Genomic DNA, 26,806 nt, shown 5'->3' with positions numbered 1-26,806 from the left:
CAGTTTATATCACGCAATTCTGAGAAAAAAAGAATTGCCAGTTTATATCTCGCAATTCTGACTTTACTACTTGCAATTGTGAGTTTATATCTCATAATTCTCAGTACTTACAGTTTGTAATTATGTACATGTAATAGGCAGCTACTATTACACATATGTAACAAATCGGGTCTGTTACACAGCTACTTATGTAACCAAAAGATTGTTACATATGCGTTGCAGACTTTATACAACGTCATTAGAAATGTACGTGCACAGACACAAGCTACTTAAAATAAAGTTAATCAAGATTGTACTTAAGTGTACTTCATGTGTATCTATACTGTACACCTCATCCAGCTGCACCTTAGTTTGATTTTACCCACCAGTACACAGCTTACATGTAATACCTTTCTAATTACATTACAATTACATAATATTACACAGGCATCATCTACTTAAAATAAAGTGTATCAAGATTGTACTTAAGTGTACTTCATGTGTATCTATACTGTACACCTCATCCAGCTGCACTTTAGTTTGATTTAACCAACCAGTACACAGCTTAAAAACATGTAATACCTTTCTAATTACATTACAATTACATAATATTACACAGGCTTAAGCTACTTAAAATAAAGTGTATCAAGATTGTACTTAAGTGTAAAAGTAGCTGTGTAACAGACTCGGTCCGTTACATATGTGTAATAGTAGCTGCCTATTATATCTACATAATTACGAACTGTAATTACAGGCTGTTCCATAACTTAGTTACATGGTAAGGACATTTTGTTTAATGTAAGTACAACGGCTACTACTAAGTACTTAATTAGGTAATTACTCTGTATTATGACACCTTAAAATAAAGTGTTACTGTTTTTATCTCACAATTCTGACTTAATAATTCGCAATTGTGAGTTTATATCACGTAATTGTGAGAATAAAATCAGAACTGCAAGATGTGAACTCGCAATTGTGAGAAAAAAGTCAGAATTGTGCGATTAAAAACTTGCAAATACCTTTTTTTATTTTCTATTCGGTGGCGAAAACGGGTTTCCATACAAACTTGTATTACTTTCTTCTGTAGAACATAACATATTATACATAAAAAATATCCTAGAGATTTTGAATCAAATAAAAGTAAATGATGACAGATTTGTTTCATTTTTAGATGAATTGTCTCTTTAAAATTCTGATGAAAATCCTTTCACTATTTACTCACCCTCATGTTGTTCCAAACCTGTATGATGTTTTTCTGTGGTGCACACTTCTGTGTTCCACAGAAGAAAGTAAATCCAGGGATTTGGAATGATTTAAGGGTCAGTAAATGATTAAAGATGTTTAATTTTTAAGGCTGCACTCTGCAAAATAAGTGACCTGGTCTGACAAAAAACAAAATAAGCAACCCGTTTTTCATGCTTACAGGCTGAAAGACCACACTCACCTCTGACACTCATTTTTCTACCACTCAGACAAATAAAACAACAGTTGCCAGATTCATTTATGCTTTCTGTCGCACTGGCTGACATGACAGTGGTCTTAGACTTCACACAGATTGGCATGGATGCCACATCATATAAATAACAAGAGTGCAGAATTAACTATTTTTTTATTCATGTAATTGTTTCATCATTTACATAATTATGTAATTACTTATCAATTGTTTTATTTTTTATTACTTCTTATAACCTATTTTCAGTTAGCTATGATAAACTTTTTAATGAGGAAATCAAAACTAACAACAATAAACTTTAAAGAGCATATACCAGATACAGGGTAAATCACACCTGCATATACAATACTGTATACACACAAATACATGAGAAATATAAAAATATTTATATACACACAAGCACATAAACTTGCATGTGTGTACAAATTCACAAGCACAATAGAAGTGGGGAAAAAAATCTCGTACTCCTGCAGTATCACCCATAAAAAGAAGACAGACTAAGTCAGCCATATGCTGTGGCATTGAGGGGTTTACAGCTGTGAGCGCTTCTCACTGGCCTGGCCTGGACTCAGAGGCTTAATAAAGGGAATTAATGCAGTGAATAATCTGTCAGATTCCCAAACACAGCTGGAAAGGACATACAGTTCCTCTACATATATATATATATATATATATATACACATACACGCTCACACCTAAACAAACTCCCCCATACTTACTCGTGCTAACTTCAGTTCTATCTCACACACATGCCAATTAACTAATGCCTACACAAACATTCATGCAAACTCAAGCATATAAACAAAGCACACCGTCCCTTGAGCCTTGCTGTCCTCTACTAATATGCCCTTCTCCCTGTCCCTGCTGGAGTGCTGGCCCGCTGAGAGACATCCAGCTGATTGTGAAAGCTGTTTTTGCAGCGCCACTGTGAGTGATTACACAATGCTGGCCAAGAATCAGAGAGCTGTGAAGCTCCCCAGCTCAGAGACCCCACTGCAGCCCCCAGGCACAAACCAACAACCATCACCATGGAGCACTGTTTGACCACAGCCACAGCTGCTGTGGAGAAGACCTACTGGGAGGTAAAAACGGGACACAGGCAGTGTTCACATGCAAAATACAAACACAAACACATGTTCACATGCGCAATATTGCATCAATTGAGCTTGGAATTTACAATCACCTTCCACAGCGATGGATGTAAACAAACAAGTGAACAAGTATAAAACATATGCACTTTTAAAATTAAACTATACACTACAAAAAGAAAGAAGCCACATGAATGGGATGCTAATAAAATAGTGGTTAACACAACGACTTATTTAGGAACCATGCCTGTTTCCACTAAAAAGTAAAACTGTTGTGTGACGTGACAGAATAACAGCTATCAGAAAGATATTAGATCTTTCTAGAGAGGAATAGAGCTCCAGTAATTTTAAATCTGTTCTTATTTATTCACCGTCATGTTGTTCCAGAACCTTTCTTCTGTTAAACACAAATGGAAAAATTCTGAAGACTCTTGGTTGTTGGGGACTGATTGAATGGGGACTGAAGCATTCAAACTTCAAAAAGCATGTAAATACACCATCACACCAAGTGTTATAAAAGTCTTCTGAAGCCATTCAACAGCTTTCTGTAACCAACAGAGTGAAAGTGAGGTTGTTATTCTCTAATAGTCTTCACCTCCAATGAGCTTTTAATGGGCTGTTAACTGCTGCAAATGGATCATTGAGTCAGTGACTAAAAAATGACACTGCTTTTAAATAACAAATAAAAAAAATTATCCATTTCATGAAAAAGCAATCAATACGCTGGTGAAAACCTGTAGGCTCTGACACTGAGTGTGGCACTGAGTTTTGAATTGCTGATGTGTGTGTGTTTGTGTGTGTGTGTAAAAAAAAAACTGAAAATTTATTTGTGGTACTCCAGTAAAACCTAATTCTAAAAATAAAATAAAAATTATGCAGATTTATTTTGTTTTAAGGTACAGAATGTTGCCATAGCGTTCATTTTTAACACTTTTGTGAAGCTTGAAAGTTCCAGTCTCCATTCATTTTAATTGCATGGAAAAGAGCAACCAGAACATTATTAAAAATTTCTCCTCCTGTGTTCCACAGAAGAAACTAATATGGGTTAGGAAAAACACAACAACACTAAGCAAATGACAGAATTTTCATTTTTAAACTATTCATTTTGGAACAAGACAAGTAGAACTAAGCTGCTTAGATGTCACGCCTAAATTAAATGGCAAGCAAATGATAAAATACCTTCTAGGAAGATTGCTCTTCTGTTCCCACAGTCAAAAAAGAAAGAGAAAACCCACAGTCAAATGGAAAAGAAAGAAATATGGAAAAAGATAAAGGACACTTAATTAAATGTAGTGAGGACTCTGGGATGATCCCTACTTTGAGGAATTATTCTCTGGAGCGTCAATCACTTTTACGACTCACAGACAGCTGACAGATCCAACCTCACTGGCTCAGCTCCACTCGTGACCACTGCTAGGCTTAGCAGCTTTATGTAGGCAAGAAAACAAACCCTAAACACTGAGTCAAAGACAGTGCACCATTTTCACTCTAACAAAACAAGCATATCAGTGGCAATCATGTTTGACAAGACCTTTGAAGCAAAAAGGAATGGGGATTAGGTCAAAAGCGCAGAGCCTGGAAGCTGCCATGCTCTTCGTCAAAATGTCTCCAACTAGTCTGCGAGTCCAGATCAATTCAAAAAGGTTTTCTGACAAATAGCATCACATTTTAGCTACAAAACCCTTTTTTCACTTGTTTAGTGATTTATCTCTCAGCTTAAAAGCTTGTGGCCCCGTGATTGTTGTTTTTCTACAGTGCTCCATTTGGTTAACATTTCTGCTTTATCATATATCTAACTCTACATTCGGGTAACTCCTACAAAAACACACAGGGAGACTGTCTCACACAATCCCGGTCCAAAAACTGCCTCGGAGCTGTAAAATATATACCCACGCAATCCCCTGACACACACCCACACATACAAACTTACACACTCCCACACAAATACACACGCATGTACACGGCCCTAGTGCCTGAGAAACTGCCAACTGGCAGTTGTCCAATATCAACACAGAAAGGTCAAAGTTCACATCAACATTTTCTTCGTCCTCCTGAGACGATGCAGCTTTTCAAACTGGGTCATGGTTTATTCCGGTTCAGGGGCAATTTTCAAGGGTCACAAGCGATTGCTGCGAATTCACCAGGAGACAGAGGTGTGCTTTCAAGAGCAAAACCTGCCCAAATATTTCCATATTCCCACTCTTGTTTAGGAGGCCACTCTCAAACTGTCCTGAGAGCCATGAGAAGGACTTTATGGGGTTTGCTGCTCCTTTTCAGTTAGTCCAGTGTCGCATGATGTGCCACAGCGGGTCTATCCTGCCACAATGTCGCTGGGGCCCTGCCCAGGAGAGAGCGAGGGAAGACTCACAGAGAGCCCCTAAAGCCAACTTCTTTAAGGTATTTGCCAGACTAAAGAACAAGCAACATCTCAAAGGACTACTAAAGTTAACCGACCAACACTCCCACACACTCCGAAGAGATAAAAAGAGATAAATTCTCAATTCATCACCTATTTTAGCTGAGTCAAATAAACTGGATTAACCAAGTGGTTGACAGTAAAAACTAGTCCACCTGAATCTATTTAAATGTAAGTCTGTGATTTACAGGGTAACAACTAAATCAAATCAACAGTGTAGGAAAGCGAACTACAGCAAGTAGCACTCTATAAGCAGTTTTGATCTGCAAATTAATTTGACTAAATTAATTCAAATTATTTGCATATACATACACTACTGTTCAAGATTGTATAATATTGTGAAAAATAATTACAATTTAAAATGGCAGCGTCTATTTGCACTAAGTGTAAATAGCGATAGAGGCTATTTACACTAACTGCAAATAGCAATAGATGCTATTTACACTGTGAAAATAGCGTATTTTCTTAGCAATGGATGCTATTTACACTATGTTAAAATAGCAGGATTTTCTGCTATTCATACTACTTCTGATATTTATACTACTTATTTCAAATAGTGGCAATTATCTGCACCTCAGTATTGTAGTACGTTATAAAACAGTATGCAATAATAACTTATTCAGTGTAAATTATAATTTTAATTCAATTTATTAAATGTACGCCAGTAAATAAAGCCCTACATACACCTACCCTAACCATACCTGTTACTTTATTTTCAACTTTTTTATTATTTCCTTAATTTTTATTGAAAATAAATGCTTTTCTGATGTGATTTGGAATTTGAAAAGGCTGAAAAAAAGTTTGCCAAAAGGTGGATTCGAACCCGGGTCAATCGCGTCAAAAGGAGCACAATACGTTGGAGCAATGGAGCTCAAGCGTAGTTCAGGCAGACCATGGCGTGACTGCAGCATCAGCTGACGCTCAGCTGATTGTAAGTCCTCCCACTACAATTAATAAGATATATAAGATCATCCATTTTCACACTTGCCATCGTCTGTCGCACAGACATGCACTTAGTCAGCATTGAGTTCTGTCGCACAGAGATTCACTTAGTCAGCCTCGAGTTCTGCCGCACAGACACTCGCTTTTACGCTCAAGACAGCTTCAAAGCGCTAATCCGTTGCACAGATACTCGCTTAACAGTCTTCTAGTTCATCCCAAACACTCACTCAGGACAGCTTCAAACGAATTTAAAGGATGTTGACCGTACAGTTATCGCTTCAGATCCAGTCATGTTTTGAACACACGATTCACCGCATCGCCCAGTATAACGTAAAGCGGCTTGATTCGGAACTCAAGAACAATTCAGTCGAGATCGGACTTCACTGCATAAGGAATTGTACATTATAAAGAAGATAAGCATCCTCAACAGATGTGGATATACTTCACTCTCCAATCATCCGAACGTGTCTTCATGAAGCTAAGCCAAGTTTCTTTTCATACTCATGCAGTTATCAGGTATTGGCAACACGCTGTTGTGTTGCTAAACTTAATTGCTCATTACACATTGTCGCTATAGTCTTCTGATCTCATTGGCCATAGCTTGTTTGGAATCAATTAAATATTGTATTTAAATTACTTTACTAATTACTCTATCTGAAAAGTAACTTAGTTACTCAATAAGTAACTTAATTATTCAAATCGCTAATTAGGCTACATCTTAAAATCCCTATAAACCTTAATAGAAATTAAACTCTATATTCTTTCAATTCGAGTCAAACATAGAATAGTTTAGCCTTTTAGCTTTAAAACAACTGTAATACTTAAACATTTTTATGAAAAAAATGTAACCACCTTTGGTTAACAAATAGAAATACTCTGCAAAATATCTGAATAACAAAAAGGCTTAAAAGTTAAACAATACATTTCAGTTTGGCAAGATGTTCAGGAAAAGCCCAACTAGTAAAATCTGTACAGGTTTATGTCAAAATAACACGTTAACTATGTAGGAAAGAATAAATTACAGAAATGATCTTCTCTGCTGCATAATGTCAGATCGCGCTGTTCTTATGAGGTAAATTTCTCATAGCAGGTCTTCTTTCAAAAATGATGAATGATTTTTTCTTAATATTTTACTTTTTTTTGTATCTAGGTGAGGGCATATGCGCACAGGTGACTGCATATAATGAGCTCAGACACGGGAAAGACTGTACCTTGCTTTAGTTTCATACGGATTGCATAATCAGAAACATTAGTTTTTAATTTGAATTCCTTCAAGTGTCAAGTAGAAACTTCAAGATTTTTAGATTCTATTGATTTTAGTCTTATATGTATCTGAGTCAGAGCCGGCGCCAGGGCACCTCCATCAGAGGGGCATTTTAATTTCTGGGGGGGGGGGGGGGGGGGGGGGGGGGGGGCACAAATCACGTTTTGTGTGTGTGTGTGGCGGGTGGTGGTGGTGGGGGTTCGGGGTGGGATGGGAAGCGTGCAATCTGTGATTGCGTGCAGTTTCTGACGCTCGCTAAAGCGTGCAATCGCTTTCTTATGTGCGCTGTTTTACCGGTTTCACTTTCGCTTTCGAAACGATCACGTTCAGCATGAAGGGGAGAGGATGGAAAGTGGGGGGCACCGTAACTCTGCCCGCGAATGCCCCCTCTTGGTGCCGGCCCTGATTTGAGCATTTAAGGTTTCTCTGTGAATCAGGAAAATCTGAAAGTGAACGCACCCGCACACGGAGGGTTAAAGCGGCTGCATTCAATATCTTTAGACGGTAAATTTAGATTTCAAATTCAATATTGCTTTTAGAACTGTTGAAATTATTTACTGTATGTAACGCAAGTACTTTATAAGTAACTGTAATTAAATTACCTAAAAATGAACAGTAATCCCTTACTTTACTTTTTCAGTGGATAAGTAATTTAATTACAGTAACGCGTTACTTAGTAACGCGTTACACCCAACACTGGCTATCGTCAACATGCTTAATACACTTGGTGTTATGGGAAAAGTATCATTGTTGTCAGTTGTTGTCAGATTTCATTGGTGATTTCAAATATTAATTTAATCATAGGCTTGGTGATCAGTTTGGAGAATTTGATGTTTCCCCATTTAAAGAGATAGTTGCTGCACTTACATGCCCAAGAGGTGTTTCAAAGATGGCCGCCGAGTGACATGACTTACCTTAAAGGCACTTTGGCTATTTTCAGTGAGTAGCTCAAGCCTGTTTGAGCCGCTAAATATCTCTAGATGACATAATATGCCTTTTAGCATATCCATTACCTGCATTGCATTCTACCTAGTGTCAGCATTTTGTTCACTTCTCTGCTACTCTCTGTGCTCACATACAGTAATGTATTCAATACAGCCATATTGCATAAACAGTCCATAATTCTTTTGTTGTCAGACAGTTTGAAATAGTAACTGAAATGCTCTTTTAAATTCTGATTTATAATCCAGATGTTGTCTGACAATCTCTATATACATAAGACATTGCTTGTCGCTAGGCACTTGGAGAAGTCGCCTGGAAGTTGTTATCTAGCAATAAGTTGCATAACTTGCACTGATGGGAGGAAGTGCAGCACGCAGAGTGCCTGATAGGTCCCGCCTTCTAAATTATGAGCCATTTGCTGATGGATTAAGTAGCTTCGGCTGCATATTGGAGGCTCCAGTTGCTGTGGAGGCAGTCGGTGCTCTGAGACGCGCATTTAGGACAGTGCATAACAGAGAAAACGCAATTCGGTATTCATGTGTTTAGAACATTATGAGATGGTCATTGTCAGATTTCATTGCCGATTTTAATGATGATGTTTAGTCAGAGACTTGGTGATAACCTTTGATGGAGTGGTGTTTCTCTGTTCAAGGAGAGAGGAGCTGCGCTGCCTAACTTCACGGCATTTCAAGGACTGATTCGCGTGAAGTGACTCGCCTAGAAGGGACTTTGATGGCACGGACATTCCACTGGCTGCATGTGACTTCATTCAACTGTGCTGTTGTCTGATTTCAACTTACTAAGAGGGTCAATTACACATATTTAGCCTTTCATCTTCACACCATTTCTCTAGGGCCGCAGGTTGGCATAGCTACATTGAAATTATTCTAAAATCGCTCATTTAACAATAGTGTGATAATGCTATTCATGCTAGCACAACATCATCTTCAGTCCCTGTATGCCTACGTTAAGGAGACAATGTTGCCTAGCTTCAAGCAGCTTACTCTGTACTTCATTTTGTTTGGGGAAATATTACTCAAGCACTATTTCTTCTTCTCATGGAGTTATTCAACATTATGTCTGATATACATCAATTCTAGTTTATCCTCAACTGTTGTCTTATCAGAGATCAGCTTCCTGATCATAATTGAAATACACTATCTTTACCAGCTGAGACGAGAGTATTCGCTAAGAGACAATCAGCCTGAATGCAGAGGGCGGGAAGTTGAACAGAGAAGACCAATCAATGAGAGTAGGAGGTACACAGACCAAAGTCCACTGATGGTTCGAGGACATCTGATTGAGGAAGCGCAGTAGTTCATCAACCTTGTGAGCATAGTGGATACTGATGGAGGGACATAGGCTGAATCAACAGCCGAATAAAAAGATCAATGGAGACATAGAGGCTTTCCAAGAAGACCTGGAAGACATCGGCATCCATTGGGAAGATGTGGATAATATGGCCATGGAATATCTTGTTACCCATCGTGCCAACACGTGACCTGATCTGATAATGATGAAATCTCTGCAGAGTAAGAAGTTACTCTGTTTAAATATTAAGGCATACGACCTCTCCTAACCATCCAGAGAGTGCACTCCCTTAAGGGGGGTTCAAACCTCAGTGAGGTTTGCCTGTGGATAGCTCAGAACTGAACCCTTCAGAGCGAAGCCTGCCGCCAAACATAAAGTTCAGGACCTCTACAATATTCTGACATCGAACAGAGTGGTCCTGACTGAACTAGAAATGTATGATTAAGTTGTATTTACAACACTGTTCCAGAGCAATGCAACATATTCGAGTGTGTGCAGCATATTCTACGGAGGACTATTTCCTGAACCTGAAGAGTAGCCTACAAAGCCAGCTGTGCTCAAAGCCTGTTTCTATAAAGTGGGGCAATTCCAACTTTGCAAGGACAGTCTGACGCTTCTGACTCACAGCCTGTAAGTAAATTTCTGCTACTGACGATTCAAACTCGAGTTTTGAGCAGTGTAGAGTAGCTCTTGTTGTTTGTCGTTTCTCCGATCACAAATGCAGACATGATAATGTTTATGTGGCGCGATGCAATGCAGCGCGATGCAATGCGGCGCGATGCAACGCGACGTGTAAATGACAGTATAAGTCATTATAATCAGTAATTATGTCCCCACTGGATGCACCAAATGCTTCGTTTGTAATGGGTTTTATTGTTTTAGTCTCGTCGGCGTTAGGAAACTCCATCACAATACGGTGAGGGGCGTAACATTTCCGTCACACGCTTGAGGTATTCGGCCAATCACAACGCAGCTGGCCAATCAGAGCACGCCTCACTTCTCAAAAAGATGAGCTTTGTAAAAATCGAAGTGTTTCAGAAAGGCAGGGCATAGAGGAGTAACAATAATGTACAGTATGTGGAAAATAATGTGTTTTTTTAACTTTAAACCACATGAACACATTGCATTACACCAAATACACAAAATATTGTTCTTTTTAACAACATCATATGACCATCTACTTTTGGAAGGCCAAATAAAGTGCTTTTGCTTTCGCCTAGAAACACACAGCGTCTCCCTGTCATGGCTGCATCAACACTACTTTGGTTACTGAAACCACGCCTTTTCTCTTTGCGTGAACATTTGGGCGGCATTATGCAAATATTTCCACATTGTGACTTAGACATGTGGGGGCATGTTTGAATGGGCCGTTTTAGGGGGGCGTGGCAGAGTCTTAACTTTGATAAAGAATATCTCTTTGGTTTTGAGACTTTAGTCTTTGCAACTTCAGGGACTATGCACAATCAGCTTGTAACACTCCAAAGAGAAAGGCAAACTTGAAATCGCATCATATGACCCCTTTAAATTTGTGGTCCCACTTTATATTAGGTGGTCTTAACTACTATGTGCTTGTTTTTTGATGTAAGTACAATGTATTTATTGTGTGTCATTTTTTTTTTGCAAAACACTTTGGCTGCTATTGAGGTGGGATATGTATAAGGTAAGGGACAAGTTTGGTGGTATGGGTAGGTTTAAGGTCAGGTTAAGGTGTAAGGGATGGGTCAACAGTATAACGAAATGTAATTACAGAAATTAATTACAGATGTAATTACATGCTGTTATTTTTTAAATGTTAGTACAGTGTAAAAGCATGCATGTACATAATAAGTTGTATCAAATGATTAATTTAAATGTACCTAGTAAAGCCACCTAATCTAAAGTGGGACCAAAATTGTTTTCCATTTTAATGCATTTATTATTTACAATATGTAAAATGTTATGGTTACACTTTATTTTAAGGTGTCCTTGTTACAGTGTATTTACACTGCAACACCTAGACAGACCAGGGACTTATGTGAGGATCCTGTTTGTGGACTCATTCAGTCATTCAGGTTCCTGGGCACCACAATTTCTCAGGACCTGAAGTGGGACATTCACATTGACTCTATTGTGAAAAAGGCCCAGCAGAGGTTGTACTTCCTTCGCCAGCTGAGGAAGTTCAATCTGCCACAGGACTTGCTGAAACAGTTCTACTCTGCCATCATTGAATCCATCCTCTGCACTTCAATAACTGTCTGGTTCAGCTCAGCTACCAAATCTGACCTCAAAAGACTACAGAGGGTAGCCCTGACTGCTGAGCGAATCATTGGTACAACACTCCCCACTCTCCAAGAACAGTACTTATCCAGAGTGTGCAAAAGGGCTGGTAAAATCACTCTGGACCCCAGCACACTCCCTCTTTGAACTTTTGCCATTTGGTCGACGCTACAGAGCTCTGAGCACCAGAATGACCAGACATAGGAATAGTTTCTTCCCTCAGGCAATCCATCTCATGAACACACAACACTATCATACTTTTTATGTTTATTTTACACACATACTTATTACATATCAAATTTGCACCTAACATACCTGTACATACTGAATTGTGTTTGTGCTACTTGGTATATTTGTACAGTATTTATTTTATTTATTTTTTTACTATCTGTGTCCTGTCCTGTTGCTGTCATTCTGTCGCACTGTGGAGCTACTGTCACTAAAACAAATTTCTCGTATGTGCATTCTAGCACATGCATGTAGTTAATTAGAATGACTGTTTCCTTATATGTACAATTACACTGTAACAATTAACACCTTAAAATAAAGTGCAACCTTTGAGTCTTTGATTGAAAGTTCAAAAGAACAGCATTTATTTGAAATAGATTTTTTGTAACAATATAAAATTCTGGTAACACTTTATTTTGAGGAGTCTTTGTTACACGTTACATGTACGTACTATTATAATAACAATAAATTATGCATAATTACATGCAAGTAACCCTAAGCAAAACCTAATCCTAACCCTAACCATAAAGTATGTACATGTACAGGTACATCTAAAAAAATTAGAATATCATGAAAAAGGTAAAAAAATTTTGTCACTCATTTCAGAAAGTGAAACCCATATATTCTATAGATTCATTACACATAGAGTGAAATATTTCAAGCCTTTATTTCTTGAAATTTTGATGATTATGGCTTACAGATAATGAAAACCCAAAATGCAGTGTCTCAGAAAATTTGAATATTATATAAGATCAATAAAAAAAGGATATTTTAAACAGAAATGTCAAGCTTCTGAAAAGTATGTTCATTTCTATGCACTCAATACTTGTTTGGGCCTCCTTTTGCATGAATTACTGCATCAATGCAACGTGGCATGGAGGCAATCAGCCTGTGGCACTGCTCAGGTGTAATGCAAGCCCAGGTTTACGTGGGAAGTCGTGGCCTAATGGTTAGAGAGTCGGACTCGTAATCCAAAGGTTGCGGGTTCGAGTCTCGGGCCGGCAGGGATTGTAGGTGGGGGGAGTGAATGTCCAGCGCTCTCTCCACCCTCAATACCACGACTGAGGTGCCCTTGAGCAAGGCACCGAACCCCCAACTGCTCCCCGGGCGCCGCAGCATAAATGGCTGCCCACTGCTCCGGGTGTGTGTTCACGGTGTGTGTGTGTTCACTGCTGTGTGTGTGCACGATGGATGGGTTAAATGCAGAGCACGAAATCCGAGTATGGGTCACCATACTTGGCAGTATGTCACTTCACTTCACTTCAGGTTGCTTTGAGAGCGGCCTTCAGTTCATCATCTTCATCTTCAGTGTCTCTCATCTTCCTCTTGACAATACCCCATAGATTCCCATAGATTCAGGTCAGGCGAGTTTGCTGGCCAATCAAGCACAGGAGCCAGCACACACCAGCTTTTGGTACCTTTGGCAGTGTGGGCAGGTGCCAAGTCCTGCTGGAAAATGAAATCAGCATCTCCATGAAGCTTGTCAGAAGAAGGAAGCATGAAGTGCTCTAAAATTTCCTGGTAGATGGCTGCGTTGACTGTGGACTTCAGAAAACACAGTAGACCAACACCAGCAGATGACATGGCAGCGCAAATCATCACTGACTGTGGAAACTTCACACTGGACTTCAAGCAACATGGATTCTGTGCATCACCACTCTTCCTCCAGACTCTGGGACCTTGATTTCCAAATGAAATGCAAAATTTACTTTCGTCTGAAAAGAGGACTTTGGACCACTGAGCAACAGTCCAGTTCTTTTTCTCCTTAGCCCAGGTAAGATGCTTCTGACAATGTTTCTGTTTCAGAAGTGGCTTGGTAGCCCTTTTCCTGAAGATGTCTGAGCGTGGTGACTCTTGATGCACTGACTCCAGCTTCAATCCACTCTCCCAAGTGTTTGAATCAGCTTTGCTTGACAGTATTCTCAGGCTTGCGGTCATCCCTGTTGCTTGTGCACCTTTTCCTACTCAATTTCTTCCAGTCAACTTTACATTTAATATGCTTTGATACAGCACTCTGTAAACAGCCACACCTTTATTTATACCTTTGAATTTATACTGTTGTCAGCAGATAGACACGGGACACAGATGTAAGTGCAATAAAAAACAACAGGTTTATTGAAAAGCAGCAGAGGGGAATGAGATGAGCAGTAAGTCCGGGTAAGCAGGCGGGGAAGGGGAAAGTCTCTTGGGGCTTATCTGAGTGTTAATGTCCTTGTTTCTTTATCCACGGGATCCCGAGGGAACAGCGGAGCGTGGAGACGGTGGAGAACAGGAGCGATGGAGAATGGGGATAGAAACACAGGAGCAACTGGTAGGTAGACAAAAGGTAAGTGGGTCAGGTTAGTCAGCATAGAATGTTTGAGACCAGACAGTGAGTGAACGGGAGGAGTGCAGGGATATAGTGCTGCTGATTAGTGCTGACAGGTGGCGGTGATCAGAAATCAGGGGATTGGGATCTGGTGAGTGTCGTTGGTGGAGACTGCGGTGACTTTGATAGTACCCCCTCCTCCAGGGGTGGCTCCTGACACCCTATTACGGCAACGGGGTCGGCCACGGCCTCTGGGTGCAGGATGGTCAGGGTGGTTCTGGTGAAACTCGGCCAGGAGAGAGGGATCCAGCACATCGTCCCGGGCCACCCAGGATCTTTTCTCCGGCCCGTATCCCTCCCAGTCAATAAGATATTCCAGGCGGCCACCCCGTCGACCAGAGTCCAAGATCTCCTGCACCCTGTAGACTAGGGGCTCCTCGATGATCTCGGGAGGAGGAGGTACTGCAGGCTCGTCGGGTTCTGTGACAGAGGGAGAGACATGCTTGAGGAGTGAGACATGGAATGCTGGATGGATACGATACCGTGCAGGGAGTTGGAGACGGAAGGTGACCTCATTGATCTGCCTCTCGATGGTAAAGGGACTGATATAGCGGGGACTCAGCTTCCGGCAGGGCAAGCGGAGACGCAGATCCTGGGTGGAGAGCCAGACCTTACCTTATCTATAGGGGTGGCAGACCGACAGTCATCTGCATAGGTCTTGTGTCTCCGCACTGCCTGCTAAAGTTGGACATGAGCTGAGTCCCACTCGCTCGGAACCAGTGGTCGACAGCTGGAATGTTGGAGGGCTCTTCTGTCCAGGAAAACAGAGGGGGTTGGTAGCCGAGTATGCACTGGAAAGGGGTGAGGCCGGTGGTGGTTTGCTTGAGGAAATTTTGTGCATACTTGGCCCACAGGAGGAAGCGGTTCCAGCCCTACTGGTTGTCATGACAGTAGCCTGGAGATATCTCCCAATCTCCTGAATCTTCCGCTCAGTCTGGCCGTTAGTTTGGGGGTGATACCCTGAGGAGAGACTGACGGTGACATCGAGGAGTTTGAAGAATGCCTTCCAGACACGGGAGACAAACTGTGGCCCATGGTCGGAGACGACATCTTCCGGGATGCCAAAGGTGCGGAAGAGATTATGGAAGAGGGCCTCTGTTTTTTTCGAGGGCTGTGGGTAAACTCCGGAGGGGAATTAACTTGCAGGCTTTGGAGAATCTGTCAACTGCAACGAGTATGCAGGTATAACCTTCTGACTTGGGGAAATCTGTGACGAAGTCTACTCCGACGTGGAACCAGGGGCGACGTGGAATGGATAATGGGGCTAATTTTCTGGCGGGTAAGTGAGGTGGAGTCTTGGAGATGGCGCAGACTGAGCATCCACGAACATACTGGGAAACATCCCGGGCCATACTGGGCCACCAGTACCGAGCTTGGAGGAGCGAGAGTACGCTGGCTGCCTGGGTGTCCAGAGCCCGGGGAAGCATACAGGAAGCCCAGAAGGGAAGTCCTCAAGGAGGTGGGCACGTAGGTTTTGCCCTCTGGGCCTCCCAGCGGAGCGGGTTCGGCGATGGAGGTGATGTGGATCTGTTCATCCAGGGCCCACCGGATGAGGCTCAGAAGAATGGCTGGAGGAAGTATGGGTTCAGGTGTGGAGGGTTCGTCAGGGGGCATGGATACGTGAGAGGGAATCTGCCTTGACATTCTTATCTCTGGGTCGATACATGATGGAAAACTGGAACCGGGTGAAGAAGAGGGCCCAGCGAGCCTACCGGAGGTTTAACCTCTTAGCACTTCGGAGATATTCCAGGTTTTTGTGTTCAGTGATTACTGTAAAGGGGTGTTGAGCTCCCTCCAGCCAGTGTCTCCATTTCTCCAGCGCCAGTTTAATGGTGAGCAGCTCCCGATTTCCAATATAGTAGTTCCGCTCTGCTGGGGAAAGCTTCCTGGAGATGTAAGCGCAAGGGTGGAGTCGGGAAACATACTAGCACAAAGCATAAAGTCAAAAAAACTTTCCATGTTCTAACAGAGCTCTGTGTGGTATGCACACAGAAAACACACAATGACTGATGCTTCAATTGGGAATGACAGAATAAATGGATCACACTCCACCAGAATATGTCATTCCCACATCAAGACAGATTGAGGGTGAATATAGACAGAGAAAACGTAAGCATCTAGGATTCATTATCTCATGTTAATGTATTGGCACCCAATGTATAGTTATGTGTATGTTACCATAACATCTTTAAGTTTTGACTTCTCATTTGACTTCATAATGTCATACATTCACACTGGAGAGTTTTAAATTGGCGACAAAGAGAGGAGAGAGAGAGACAGACATGTCTCCACTCTTAGAGTGCATGTGGCATAGGTCTTTCTTCTCCAAAAATATAAATGTGTGGATTAAAAAAGACTATTTATACCAACCAGACTAATTAAGTTTTATTTATAGCTCATACCTTAAAATAGGCTCCACTAGCAATGTGCACAGTTGGCATTCATTAAACTTGGCGAGGAAAAAGAGGGCACTGTTATCACAAATGGTAGCTTTGTGTTCTATGAAAAATGAGCTTTTTCTTTCACAGTCCCATGAGAGAAGGCCAATGACCTTTTTATTTTCCCCCAAACAGCTAGGTGGGGGGAACACAGACAGTGGCCAAGGTGATGCTATAAACTTCAGAAAGTGAAATAGAACTTTCCAACAAACTTTGTTCTGCAAAACAGTTTGATTTTTACATTTTAATGTTTAATTCTGGCAAAATTGTCTTGCCAGTTAATTTAATTGAAACTGAGGTTTGAGGGCTTTGTATGCTATATGAATAAGGCTTCATGAAATACACCCACTTCTTTACAAATTTTTTTTTTTAAATTAAGAGATTTAAAAAAAAAAAAAACACTGTAAAATGTAATTATAAGTTCATTTCTGATTAAAAAATGTTGACATCAGACAGCTGCCACTTTGATCACACGTAATGAAATGTAGATGCAGAATAAACTACGGCTCAGGCTCAGTTTACATCAGTCCTTCATGAACGCAAGGGTGTTCATTCCATTTTTCAGAGCCAAAGTCCGGTTTCAAGAAGAAATAAATATCTGATATCTGACAGCTGATTTTCACATGGCCCTTTACCACCGTTTGTTTATCGAAAACTCCAAACGGGTTTCCCCTCTCGGAAAGAGCACTACTCTGATGTTTGCTGTGCACATATTCCATTTCAAAGCCATGTGGCTCCCTCTTTCTCTGTCAAAGAGCCTCTGTAACTCCCTCTCTTGATCTCTTCCCTACACACACATCTGTCTATCCACCAACATGTGCAGAAAAATTAAGGAAAATAGGAATAGGGTCCAAAGGTGCTCCATCAACCTCTCGCGTTATTAGTGATGGTCCCTCCTTTGTTTTCAATCCCTTAAAAACTGTTGAACAGAGGGAAGCACTCACTTAAAATCTTTTCCTGGACCGAGACTGCATTAGTTCAGAGTGCATGAAATCCCTGCCACCAGGTTACTGATCGACAATCCCTCAGTGTCCATTACGGAAGGCCTAGAGAGAGTTTCAAGGCAATGATCTACATTATACCGTTTTCACTTCCAAGCAGGGAGGCAAATACGCAGGTTTCAGAAACTTTGCATCAATCACATGCTTACACCAGATGGAGGCTTATGTTTTTATTGGGCACTGTGTGTGTTAGAGATATTAACCATATTGCCAGAGGACAAGATCGCATTCCCATCGATATCAGGTTGTTTTTGATTTGATTTCTGATGCACCTCTGGCAATATGTTTGGGTGAGGTTGACAAGACAAAAGAGGATGGAAAACCATGGATAATATAGGTTATGAGATCACAGAACCACCTTATTTTTCAACACGGAAGTAAGCTATTTCCTGTGAATGTAGGAGACTTCTGACTCATTAGCCGTTATCCAACTTTTTCCTACCCAAATTATGGGAGTAGCTTCCATTAAATTGTAAACAATCAGTGACTGCCAAGAAAAATTGTTTAAAGTTTGGCTCTATGAATGCAGTAATAATAATTTGCAAAAACTTGGTACAATGAGGTCACATTATTCTCCTCAGCCCTCAAACATCAAAAAGAAACTTAAAAGTGTAACAGTATTAACAAATTACAATGAGCAGAACATGAATAACCGTAAAAGATCAGATAAGTCATATATAGCAACATATTATGGACGTGAAATTTTGCTAGTAATACACTCACTGGGACTTTATTAGGTATCAGTGTTCAACTGCATTTTAATACAAATATCTAATCACTCAGTCAAATGACATCAACTCAATGTAGACATGGTCTGCTGAAGTTTATACTGAGTAACAGAACTAGGAAGAAAGGTGATTTAAGTGACTATGAACATGGCAAGGTTGTTGATGCTGGATGGGCTGAAATAAGGATTTCACAAACTGCCGATATGCATGAACAACCATCTCTTGGGTTTACAGGGAATGGTCAGAAAAAGAGAAAATGTACAGTGAGCAGCAGTTTGAAATTTTGACACTGATGAATGCTGGGGCAATTTGGCAATTTCTAATACTGGTGGGGTCTTGTCTTGCCACAGTGTATCCATCTTGTAATGGATACATACAGCAGGATAATGCACCATGCCACAAAGCTCAAATCAACTCAAACTGGTTTCTTGAACCTGACAATGAGGTCGTTATACTCAAATAGCCTCTACAGTGACTAGATCTCAATCCAAAAGAGCACCTTTGGGATGTGTAGGAACAGGAGATTCGCATCATGGATGTGCAGCCAACATATTTGCAGCAACTGTGTGATGCTATCATGTTAATATGGACCGAAATCTCTGTCACCTTGCCATCAACGCCACAAAGAATTAAGGCAGTTCTGAAGACACTAGCAAGCTAATAAACTGGCGGGTGAGAGTATAAAGTGTGTAAATCTATATTATGTAACGCATTAATCAATAATGGATATTTTAAATGCTTTCACTAATTTTGACAGATAAATTAATTTCCCTGCTTTAGACAAATTCCAACAAATACTCCTGATAGAAAAAAAAATGGTAGATGGATGGATATTTAGACAGATAGATCGATAGATAAGATAAGATTAAAATACCATATTATTTTCTTGATGGATAAAAATGGAGCATGACAGAAAATATTCAGTCAAACCTGACAGATTAAGATTATTTGTCGTTTCAGCATTCTTTGACGTTTCAGTTATTTTGAGTGGACATTTCCCATACCATAAGTGCCAATTAAAAGGTAAATAGCTAGATGAATAACAAATTGCAGTAAACAGTAAAACTATTTGCAGAACAAACCAGTGTGTTTATGATTATTACAATAAATTATAATAATATGAGAACGAATTCCAGTTTGCAAAATGAAACAGCACAACAGACTATTCTTGTACTGCTAAAATAACTGGAAGCAGCTGGCCTTGAACATTCGATTAAAAAATGCCCGTTCCCGCTCTTACATTAAAAATAAGATAGATACTTTGCTATTGCATTTGGGCAATAATTAGCTTTTTATCTGAGAAGAAAGTAGGCTACTGTACGAATCATGGTTTATATGGTGTCCATGATACACAGTGATTCACCATCAAGTGTGTTTATCTATGCATAAATGGCTTATCCAACAGATTTCCAGAGGAATTGGAGGTCCAGAGACCCAAGGGCATGTGTGTGAGATTTGTACATGTGCTCCTACCCGGCTAGTGAGAGCAGCCCGCCTGCTAAGCAGCTGGTCTCTGTCTGCGCACATCTGAGAAGGCAGATCCTTCAGCAGCCGGTTCTCCTCCACCTCGCTGCTCTCGCCTGATACGTCACCAGAGAAACAGCATGGCAGGAAATGACAGAATATACATACATGTGTTCTAAGTACACCCTGATAACCCAGCAGACACATCATGAGCTCATTCAAGAGTGTAGAGTACCTGTGGGCGTATCAGCCAGGTTTCTGGTGATGATCTCACGGATGCGGGCAGGAACTGGTGTGATGTTGGACTCCTCATCTCCCCGCAGAGTGTAAGTCTTCTCCTCTCCACCACTATCTGGGTTAAGCAGCGTCTCCTCCAGCTTCTGCATTATCAGCATTAGTGTGAGAAGAGAGGCTCACACACTACAATCAGGTGACCTAATCTCACTGGAAATCTTAAAGCTCAAAAAGTTTTGATGCTTGTTAATAAATCATTATGTATTATTTAGTTTAGAATGTATTATTTATCGTGACTAGTTCGTCTGTCTCTGTTTCAGTTTCGTTGGATGTCACAACAGCTCAAGGAAATGAGTCACCTGTCTTCAAATTTCACAGAAGAACCTGAAACTGACCCACTGATCGACCTTAATTTGTTGAAACATCGCAAGGCTCGTTAATATTAAATCAAGCTCTCTCCTCTTTCATTCACACATGCTGTTTTGAATAGGTAACAGTGCAATAACCTATTTAAGTTACAGCTGGTGAAGATCAGTTTTCCTGCTGGAAAACACGCACCTGAATCACGGCTTCCAGTCCTTGATCCCCTTCACAACTCATCTGGAAACTGGTAGCGATCCAATGCACTTAAGCGGACAGCGCCGTTTTTTCCAATTGTCCTCAATTCTTTAGGTGTTTTAAACGCTTAAACAGGGTTTAGCAAGTTGATATGCACGCTAATAAAGTCTTAAAGGCTTTAAAAGTTTTGCTCTATAGACAAAGTTTGCAAAGTGCACTCTGCACTAAATATCAATGCTTTAATAACACGCATAAGAAAATTAACGCAAACTATTTCGTGCTACAATAAAGCCACAAGTGCAAAAGTAGCAATCACAGCACAGGCTGGAGGTGGGTGCCTCTGGTTGACAGGGAAACCGGACGCTCTTGCTTGTTGTCATGAGAATTAAAACGCAAGCTTTCTGGCTTCCATAGCTACAGACGCTGCAGACCACAGCTGCACAAATACAACACTGTTTATTCCAGCACTTTGTTAAAAATCCATTGCAATTAATGAAAATTAATAAGGGATTTAAACAGCACGATTTTGTAACATAAAACATTTTTCTGAATAAAAACAAATTCAGTGAAAGCGAAAAAAAAATCGAAGGTTGCCAAGGACATTAGAATAAGACATTTTAATTCAGATTTTCAAATTAAAATTTTACAATGGATTCACAGAGGAAAACACAAGTAGCATGTGATTATATATATATAAATGCCAAACTAAAGGCCATTTAATTCAAAGATTTCCATTGGCCACATCTAGGAAAACAACAGCTAGCTATAGGCTATTATGTAAAAAGAAATGTAATTTAAAAATCCCCGTATCAAAAAAGTATAATATTGCCAAAACCTACTATACAAAATTTAACTTTGTACCAAAGCCTAGGTCAAGATTTAGGGGACAGAACAGATATTAAGTCTCATCAGGGAAGAATTCAGTCCACTGGGAAGTGTCCAGGAAGATGGAACAGCAGCCACTATAAGTCCATAGCCTGGGAAGGAAGCACTCCACCTTCCAAGTGTTGGATGCTCGGTTGTATACTTCTACTTCCACACCGTAATCTCCCTCCATGCCCTTCCAGTGCCCCCCAGTCACATACAACTGCCCACCTAGAACGACCAAATCCCCATTCTCATGAAGAGTGTGTTGAAACTGAATCTGGGATGAAAAACAGCAAACATAAAAAAACAGTTGTCAGTCTCAGTAGAACATAGGGGTTCAGCTAACTTTGTATACACTTCTAGATTTTCTGTGTAAAAAGAATAATGAATATAATCTAAAACTCACTTTTTCCCACATATTACCCTCTGGGTTATACAGATAGACCTTTTTGGTGTTATCTGCTACGAGGTAAATGACTCCATCCATAGAAACCGAGCGGGGAGAAGAGAGATATTTAGGAAGGAAAGGAGAACAGATGATACACCAGCTATCTGTTGAAGAAGAGAAATCTTATAAACAAAAGTATACTCAAATTACACGGTACTGAACTGTAATCATGACTAGATGTTGGCAAGGCTCTGTGAGTGAATAACATTATAATTTACACTGTGTCTTGTAATGTGTCTCATAAAATTGTTCTGAATTACTAGTTCCAACATAAAACTCTTTGTAATATGAAATTAGAAGCTCTGTTATGAAAAATTGGTTTGTCATTACTGAATACTCGTAATGTCTATTATTAACAGTTAACTATGGTGACACGTGTTGTCTCTTACCTATGACAGGATTGTAGCACTGCATAGTCAGGGCATTACATTTAACAGCACAAGAACCAATGAGGTAAAGCTTTCTTTCACATGATGTGGCTGCAAAATTAGTCACATACTTTAGTGCTGGGCCCGTAAGAGTCCAGCAATTACTGAATGGGTCATAGTGTTCAACTTCGACAAAATCCATTGTAGTTCCTGTCAATGAAAAGACAATGCAGTCTTACACAAATGTCTTACACAAAAATGTCCAGTTCTGCATATACATTGACCCAAAACCATTTGTCTGAAGCCTTCAGCTGCAAACTGATTTTGTTTCTTACCCCCAATTACATAAATCTCTCCATTGAGAGTTGCAGAAGAGTGATTAGTCCTGGGATGCAACATTGGGGCGACTGTGACCCACTTGCCCTCACGAGTGATGTACTTCCAGGTCTCTGTGGTGGACCAGGTGTTGGACTGAGACCCTCTTGATCCTCCTGAGAGTCAGAAAAAAAACGTGTTTTTCTCATTCAGATGAAGGCTTTGCTGATTTATTTGAATTTCTCTTCTCAAAAGGAAGGTTCAAATGTCCCAGTTTTGTGACCAGGCAACATCAGGCAATAATGCCTCAAGTTTCCCAGGTCATCACAAAGTTAATGTTCTGCTTCTTTGTGCACATTTCTAAAGTGGTTTCAGGTCTTATGTGAGTCTTATCAGGATTGTCTATAAGACAGGGGACTGTTTTATATTAGCATCTCCAAATCCTCAATGGAGATGACATTCCATTCATGTGTGCAATAAAACTATAAATCTCACTGATCCTTTCCCAAAGGGCCTAGTCTCTATAAATACCCGGAAAATCAGTGGATTTGTTTTCTCAACAAAAGTTGTAAAAATAGAAGTTGTTTCTTCTGCTTTCTTTTTTTCCTTGTCATTATGGTTGGAGGCTTATAGTCCAGACCAACCAATCAGCAAATTATCCATTTTCCAATAAATACTGTGAAGAAAACATTTTATGTTGTGCGAGCTACAGCCTTTAGAAACAGCTTAATATCTAATGAAAAGAGTTTGGCTCACCTGTGACATACACATTGTTATTTAAGGAGACAACAGAATAACCCCATTTATTGTAGTTGGGAAAATCAGGTAGCTGAAACCACTGCCCTGTCAGAAAAAAAGAATAAAATGCAAATGCTTACAAATGCAAATGTATACAGTATGCAGAGTGAAATGAGACCTTATCACATGACAATTCAGGTAGTATATGGTATTGACTATTGATTATTTTGACACTTATAGTCAAAGGTTCAGACATACACTTTATTACTACTGTTTCAATATTTCAGAATGATAGAAAAGTGAAAGATGAAATAATGAAAGCACATTCAACCAGCATTACATTGTGAAGCATCCTGGGATTTAAGGAGTTCCCATATTTGTTTCAACTGCTTTTTCTTATATGATTCAACTTATGTATTTATAAGTTAAAATTTTAGTGTTGTAAAGAAATGATACATCTGTAAAACTAATTTCAAGCTTTAAAAGGATAGTTCACCCAAAAATGAAAATGCTGTCATTAATTACTCACCCCCATGTTGTTCCAAACCCGCAAGACCTTCATCTTTGGAACACATATAAAGACATTTATGAAATCTGAGAGCTTTCTGATGCTGCATAGACAGCAATAAAATTGACATGTTCAAGGCCCAGAACGATAGTAAGGACATTTTTAAAATAGTCCATGTGACATCAGTGGTTCAACCTTAATTGTCAGAAGCTATGAGAATACTTTTTGTGTGCAAACAAAACAAAAATAATAACTTCATTCAAAAATGTATCTTCCATGTCAGTCTTCGACACATGTTCATAAGAATACCACAACGCATGCATGTGCATTCCTCTGCATGTAAACAAGGTGCAGTGCATCTGGGTTATAGTTCAGAACACCGGCTCCTGCATCAGCAGCACCACACGCATGCATCGTGGTACACTTCTGAATGCACGTCAAAGACTGATGCTCTCTAAGCTTAATAACTTTCTTAGCTTAACAGTTGAACCACTGATGTCACATGGACTTTTTAAATGATGTCCTTGCTGCCTTTCTGGGCCTTGAACATGTCAGTTGTTTTGCTGTCTATGCAGGGTCAGAAAAATCTCAGATTTCATCAAAATTATCTTAATTTGTGTTCCGAAGATGACGAAGCTCTTACGGGTTTGAAACTACATGAAGGTGAGTAATTGATGACAGAATTTTCATTTTTGATTGAACTATAACTTTAAGCATAAGCTTCTAGATGTAAAGATAACCAGGATTTTGATAAACATAAGTTAAAGGCTAACTTTGCTGATAATCAATCAGCTCAGTATTGTTATGATGTCAGTTGCATATGTTAATGAACAATGTGTACACTTTCTCTGTTACTTCCATCAAAGCATCCATTTCCACCAAATGACATAAAATGCATCTTCCACAGGAGTTTTGATATCTCCAATGCAAAACTCCAGATCATGCTTTTGCACGCCTGCTTATGGACAGTTAGATCAAGCCCAATGAATTATTTGTGTTGCTAGTTTTCCTACCTTTTTGGCAAAAAGGAAAACCACAACCTCTATATCCTTTCTAATCCATAGTGTGTTCAGACATGACTGGTATTATTGGATCTTAATTCAAGTATTCCACGTTTATCTAATTCTCCTCTTATAAATTTACAAATAGAGTTGATGTGTCAGCTGAAGTTGTCCTTACCAAGCTTTGGGTTGAAGAAACCACAATTTCTGGGGTGCAACCTTCTATCTCTATCTTCATCTTCATCCTCATCTTCATCATCTGAGTCATCCATTGAGCGACCACCCATCACAAATAAAACCTCCTGCAGGTTGAGGGCATTCTGAGTCACTCTCTGCTCTGACTCACTTCCTGTTATTTCTCGTTTCTGAAGGAAAAAAATTATAATTTGTTGTATGGAACATTATGTTTAAGAAATTTCTATATAAAAGAGATTTGTCTGACCTCTCTACATATTCTCTCTATGAACTCTTTGGATTCTAGCGAGTCTTGCACCAATGGCTCTTTAAGCAAGTTCTCAGTGAGGAAGGATTCTGTGAGGAGGGAAAGCTTAGCCAAGCCCAACAATTCTCGCAGATGGCAGATCCGATCCGATCTACAATGCCTGACCCAGGCCAAAACAGCCTCGACAAAAGATCGGTCATCTCTTATATGCAGATCCTCATCCTTCAGGCAGGCCACCAGCCTGTCTTTCTCCAACATCAAGAACTCCTCATGTTGTTGCACTGCCTCAAAGTTTTCAAGGAGGAAGCTCCATGCTTTGGCGACAACTTCAGGGCAGCCATGGATCTCTCCAAACTCAAGGATTCCCAAGCAGTTTGTGGAATATATCTGGTGCTGCAGATATCGACTGCATACAGCACGAACAGTGTGAAACTGGAGCTGGCTGGATGTGCAGATGAGTCCCTCAACATTGTTTTTATTGATGGTGAGTTTCCCTGTATAAGCAAAGTCCAACAAAGATGACAAAACATTGGGATCTACATCATGAAGCTCGACACGAGCAGCAATGCTCTCCACGAAATCTCCTGAGAACATGGAACGGAAGTAGGGGCTGCAGAGTGCAAGGATTCCCCGGTGACAGGGGAAATCCTGTCCACCAGCACTCAAGGTGACATCCACAAGTTTGGGCTGAGAACAGAGGGAGTGCAGGCCCTCTAAGATGCTCTGGGGATGGGAAGAGAGGCAGAAGTCTAGATCGTCTATATTACGCACCATGACGACACTTTGACCTATGGCCTTAATACATTCAGGGCCAGCCAACAGATGTTTTCAGTGTTTACCTACATAGGACAAGACAAATGGGTTTAATCAGTCATATGCAATCCGATTGCGACATTCATGATCATAGCAATGTGGAGCCTCCTATGACCTAAGGACAAATTTTCAGCCTTTCTGCTTGGTAACAGAACATTTCAGGAACAAATTGGAAGAGAATGAAGTCATGTTAGCACATCAGTATAAGTCAAATTATCAGACGATTATTAGTTAAAAACAGGTTCTTGCCACAGACAATATATCTGATAGGCACACTAGGAGAGTATAATTCTGAAAATGAAGTGTTCTACCATTCAAGATTCATTTCTTTGCCTGAGAGAGAATTTGCACACAAAACACACACAAAAATATAAAACTGGTGAAACAACAGTGGATGTTAAAAAATTCTTTATAACACAACAAAACAAGAACTGAACTTACCTGCTCGTGAATAAAAGTAGAAATCATACATTATTCACAGTTCTTGTTTGGAAGGCAGACATTTTTGTTGCTGCTGTCTGAGATGTTGGACACTCTGTCTTTTGCAGAGTCACTGGGACAGCATGCTTGTCTTTCACACTGCTATTTTTAGGCCAGTCATTCTGGGGGGGCTATACTCAGAATCTAAATAGTACT

General features: G+C 40.1%; 2 protein-coding genes across 2 annotated transcripts in view; both read right to left on the bottom strand.

Moving 5' to 3' along the window:
* LOC306878874 (uncharacterized protein) overlaps positions 1–20,712 on the bottom strand; it is a gene marked incomplete at its 5' end in the record, with an annotated part of 64,538 nt that extends 43,826 nt beyond the window's left edge. Inside the window, 3 exons of the mRNA XM_079431453.1 lie at positions 19,888–19,994; positions 20,114–20,258; positions 20,671–20,712. Coding sequence (XP_079287579.1) covers positions 19,888–19,994; positions 20,114–20,258; positions 20,671–20,712 — 294 coding nt within the window. The remainder of the gene's footprint in view (positions 1–19,887; positions 19,995–20,113; positions 20,259–20,670) is intronic.
* Positions 20,713–21,268: 556 nt separating this feature from the next.
* LOC306878898 (kelch-like protein 30) lies at positions 21,269–26,714 on the bottom strand. Its single transcript, XM_079431487.1, has 8 exons — positions 26,612–26,714; positions 25,358–26,196; positions 25,094–25,280; positions 23,425–23,511; positions 22,689–22,844; positions 22,375–22,563; positions 21,944–22,089; positions 21,269–21,814 (listed from the first exon to the last, which is right to left on the bottom strand). The coding sequence occupies exons 2-8, from the start codon at positions 26,129–26,131 to the stop codon at positions 21,569–21,571; spliced, it is 1,785 nt and encodes a 594-aa protein (XP_079287613.1). The 5' UTR covers positions 26,132–26,196; positions 26,612–26,714; the 3' UTR covers positions 21,269–21,568.
* Positions 26,715–26,806: the final 92 nt, after the last annotated feature.

Source organism: Barbus barbus, assembly GCF_936440315.1.
Source record: "Barbus barbus genome assembly, chromosome: 13".
NCBI lineage: Eukaryota > Metazoa > Chordata > Actinopteri > Cypriniformes > Cyprinidae > Barbus > Barbus barbus.
Note: the sequence above shows the minus strand (reverse complement) of the source record. Positions and strands in the feature narration are given on the sequence as shown.

What these genes read in the sequence shown, in the direction of transcription:
- LOC306878898 (XM_079431487.1), bottom strand. Translation starts at nt 26,131, where the DNA reads ATGGTGCGTAATATAGACGATCTAGACTTCTGCCTCTCTTCCCATCCC. An exon ending in TAGAGAGAATATGTAGAGAG is followed by an intron (nt 25,281 to 25,357) that starts GTCAGACAAATC and finishes TTTTTCCTTCAG; the next exon opens with AAACGAGAAATAACAGGAAG. An exon ending in TAACAATGTGTATGTCACAG is followed by an intron (nt 22,845 to 23,424) that starts GTGAGCCAAACT and finishes TCTGACTCTCAG; the next exon opens with GAGGATCAAGAGGGTCTCAG.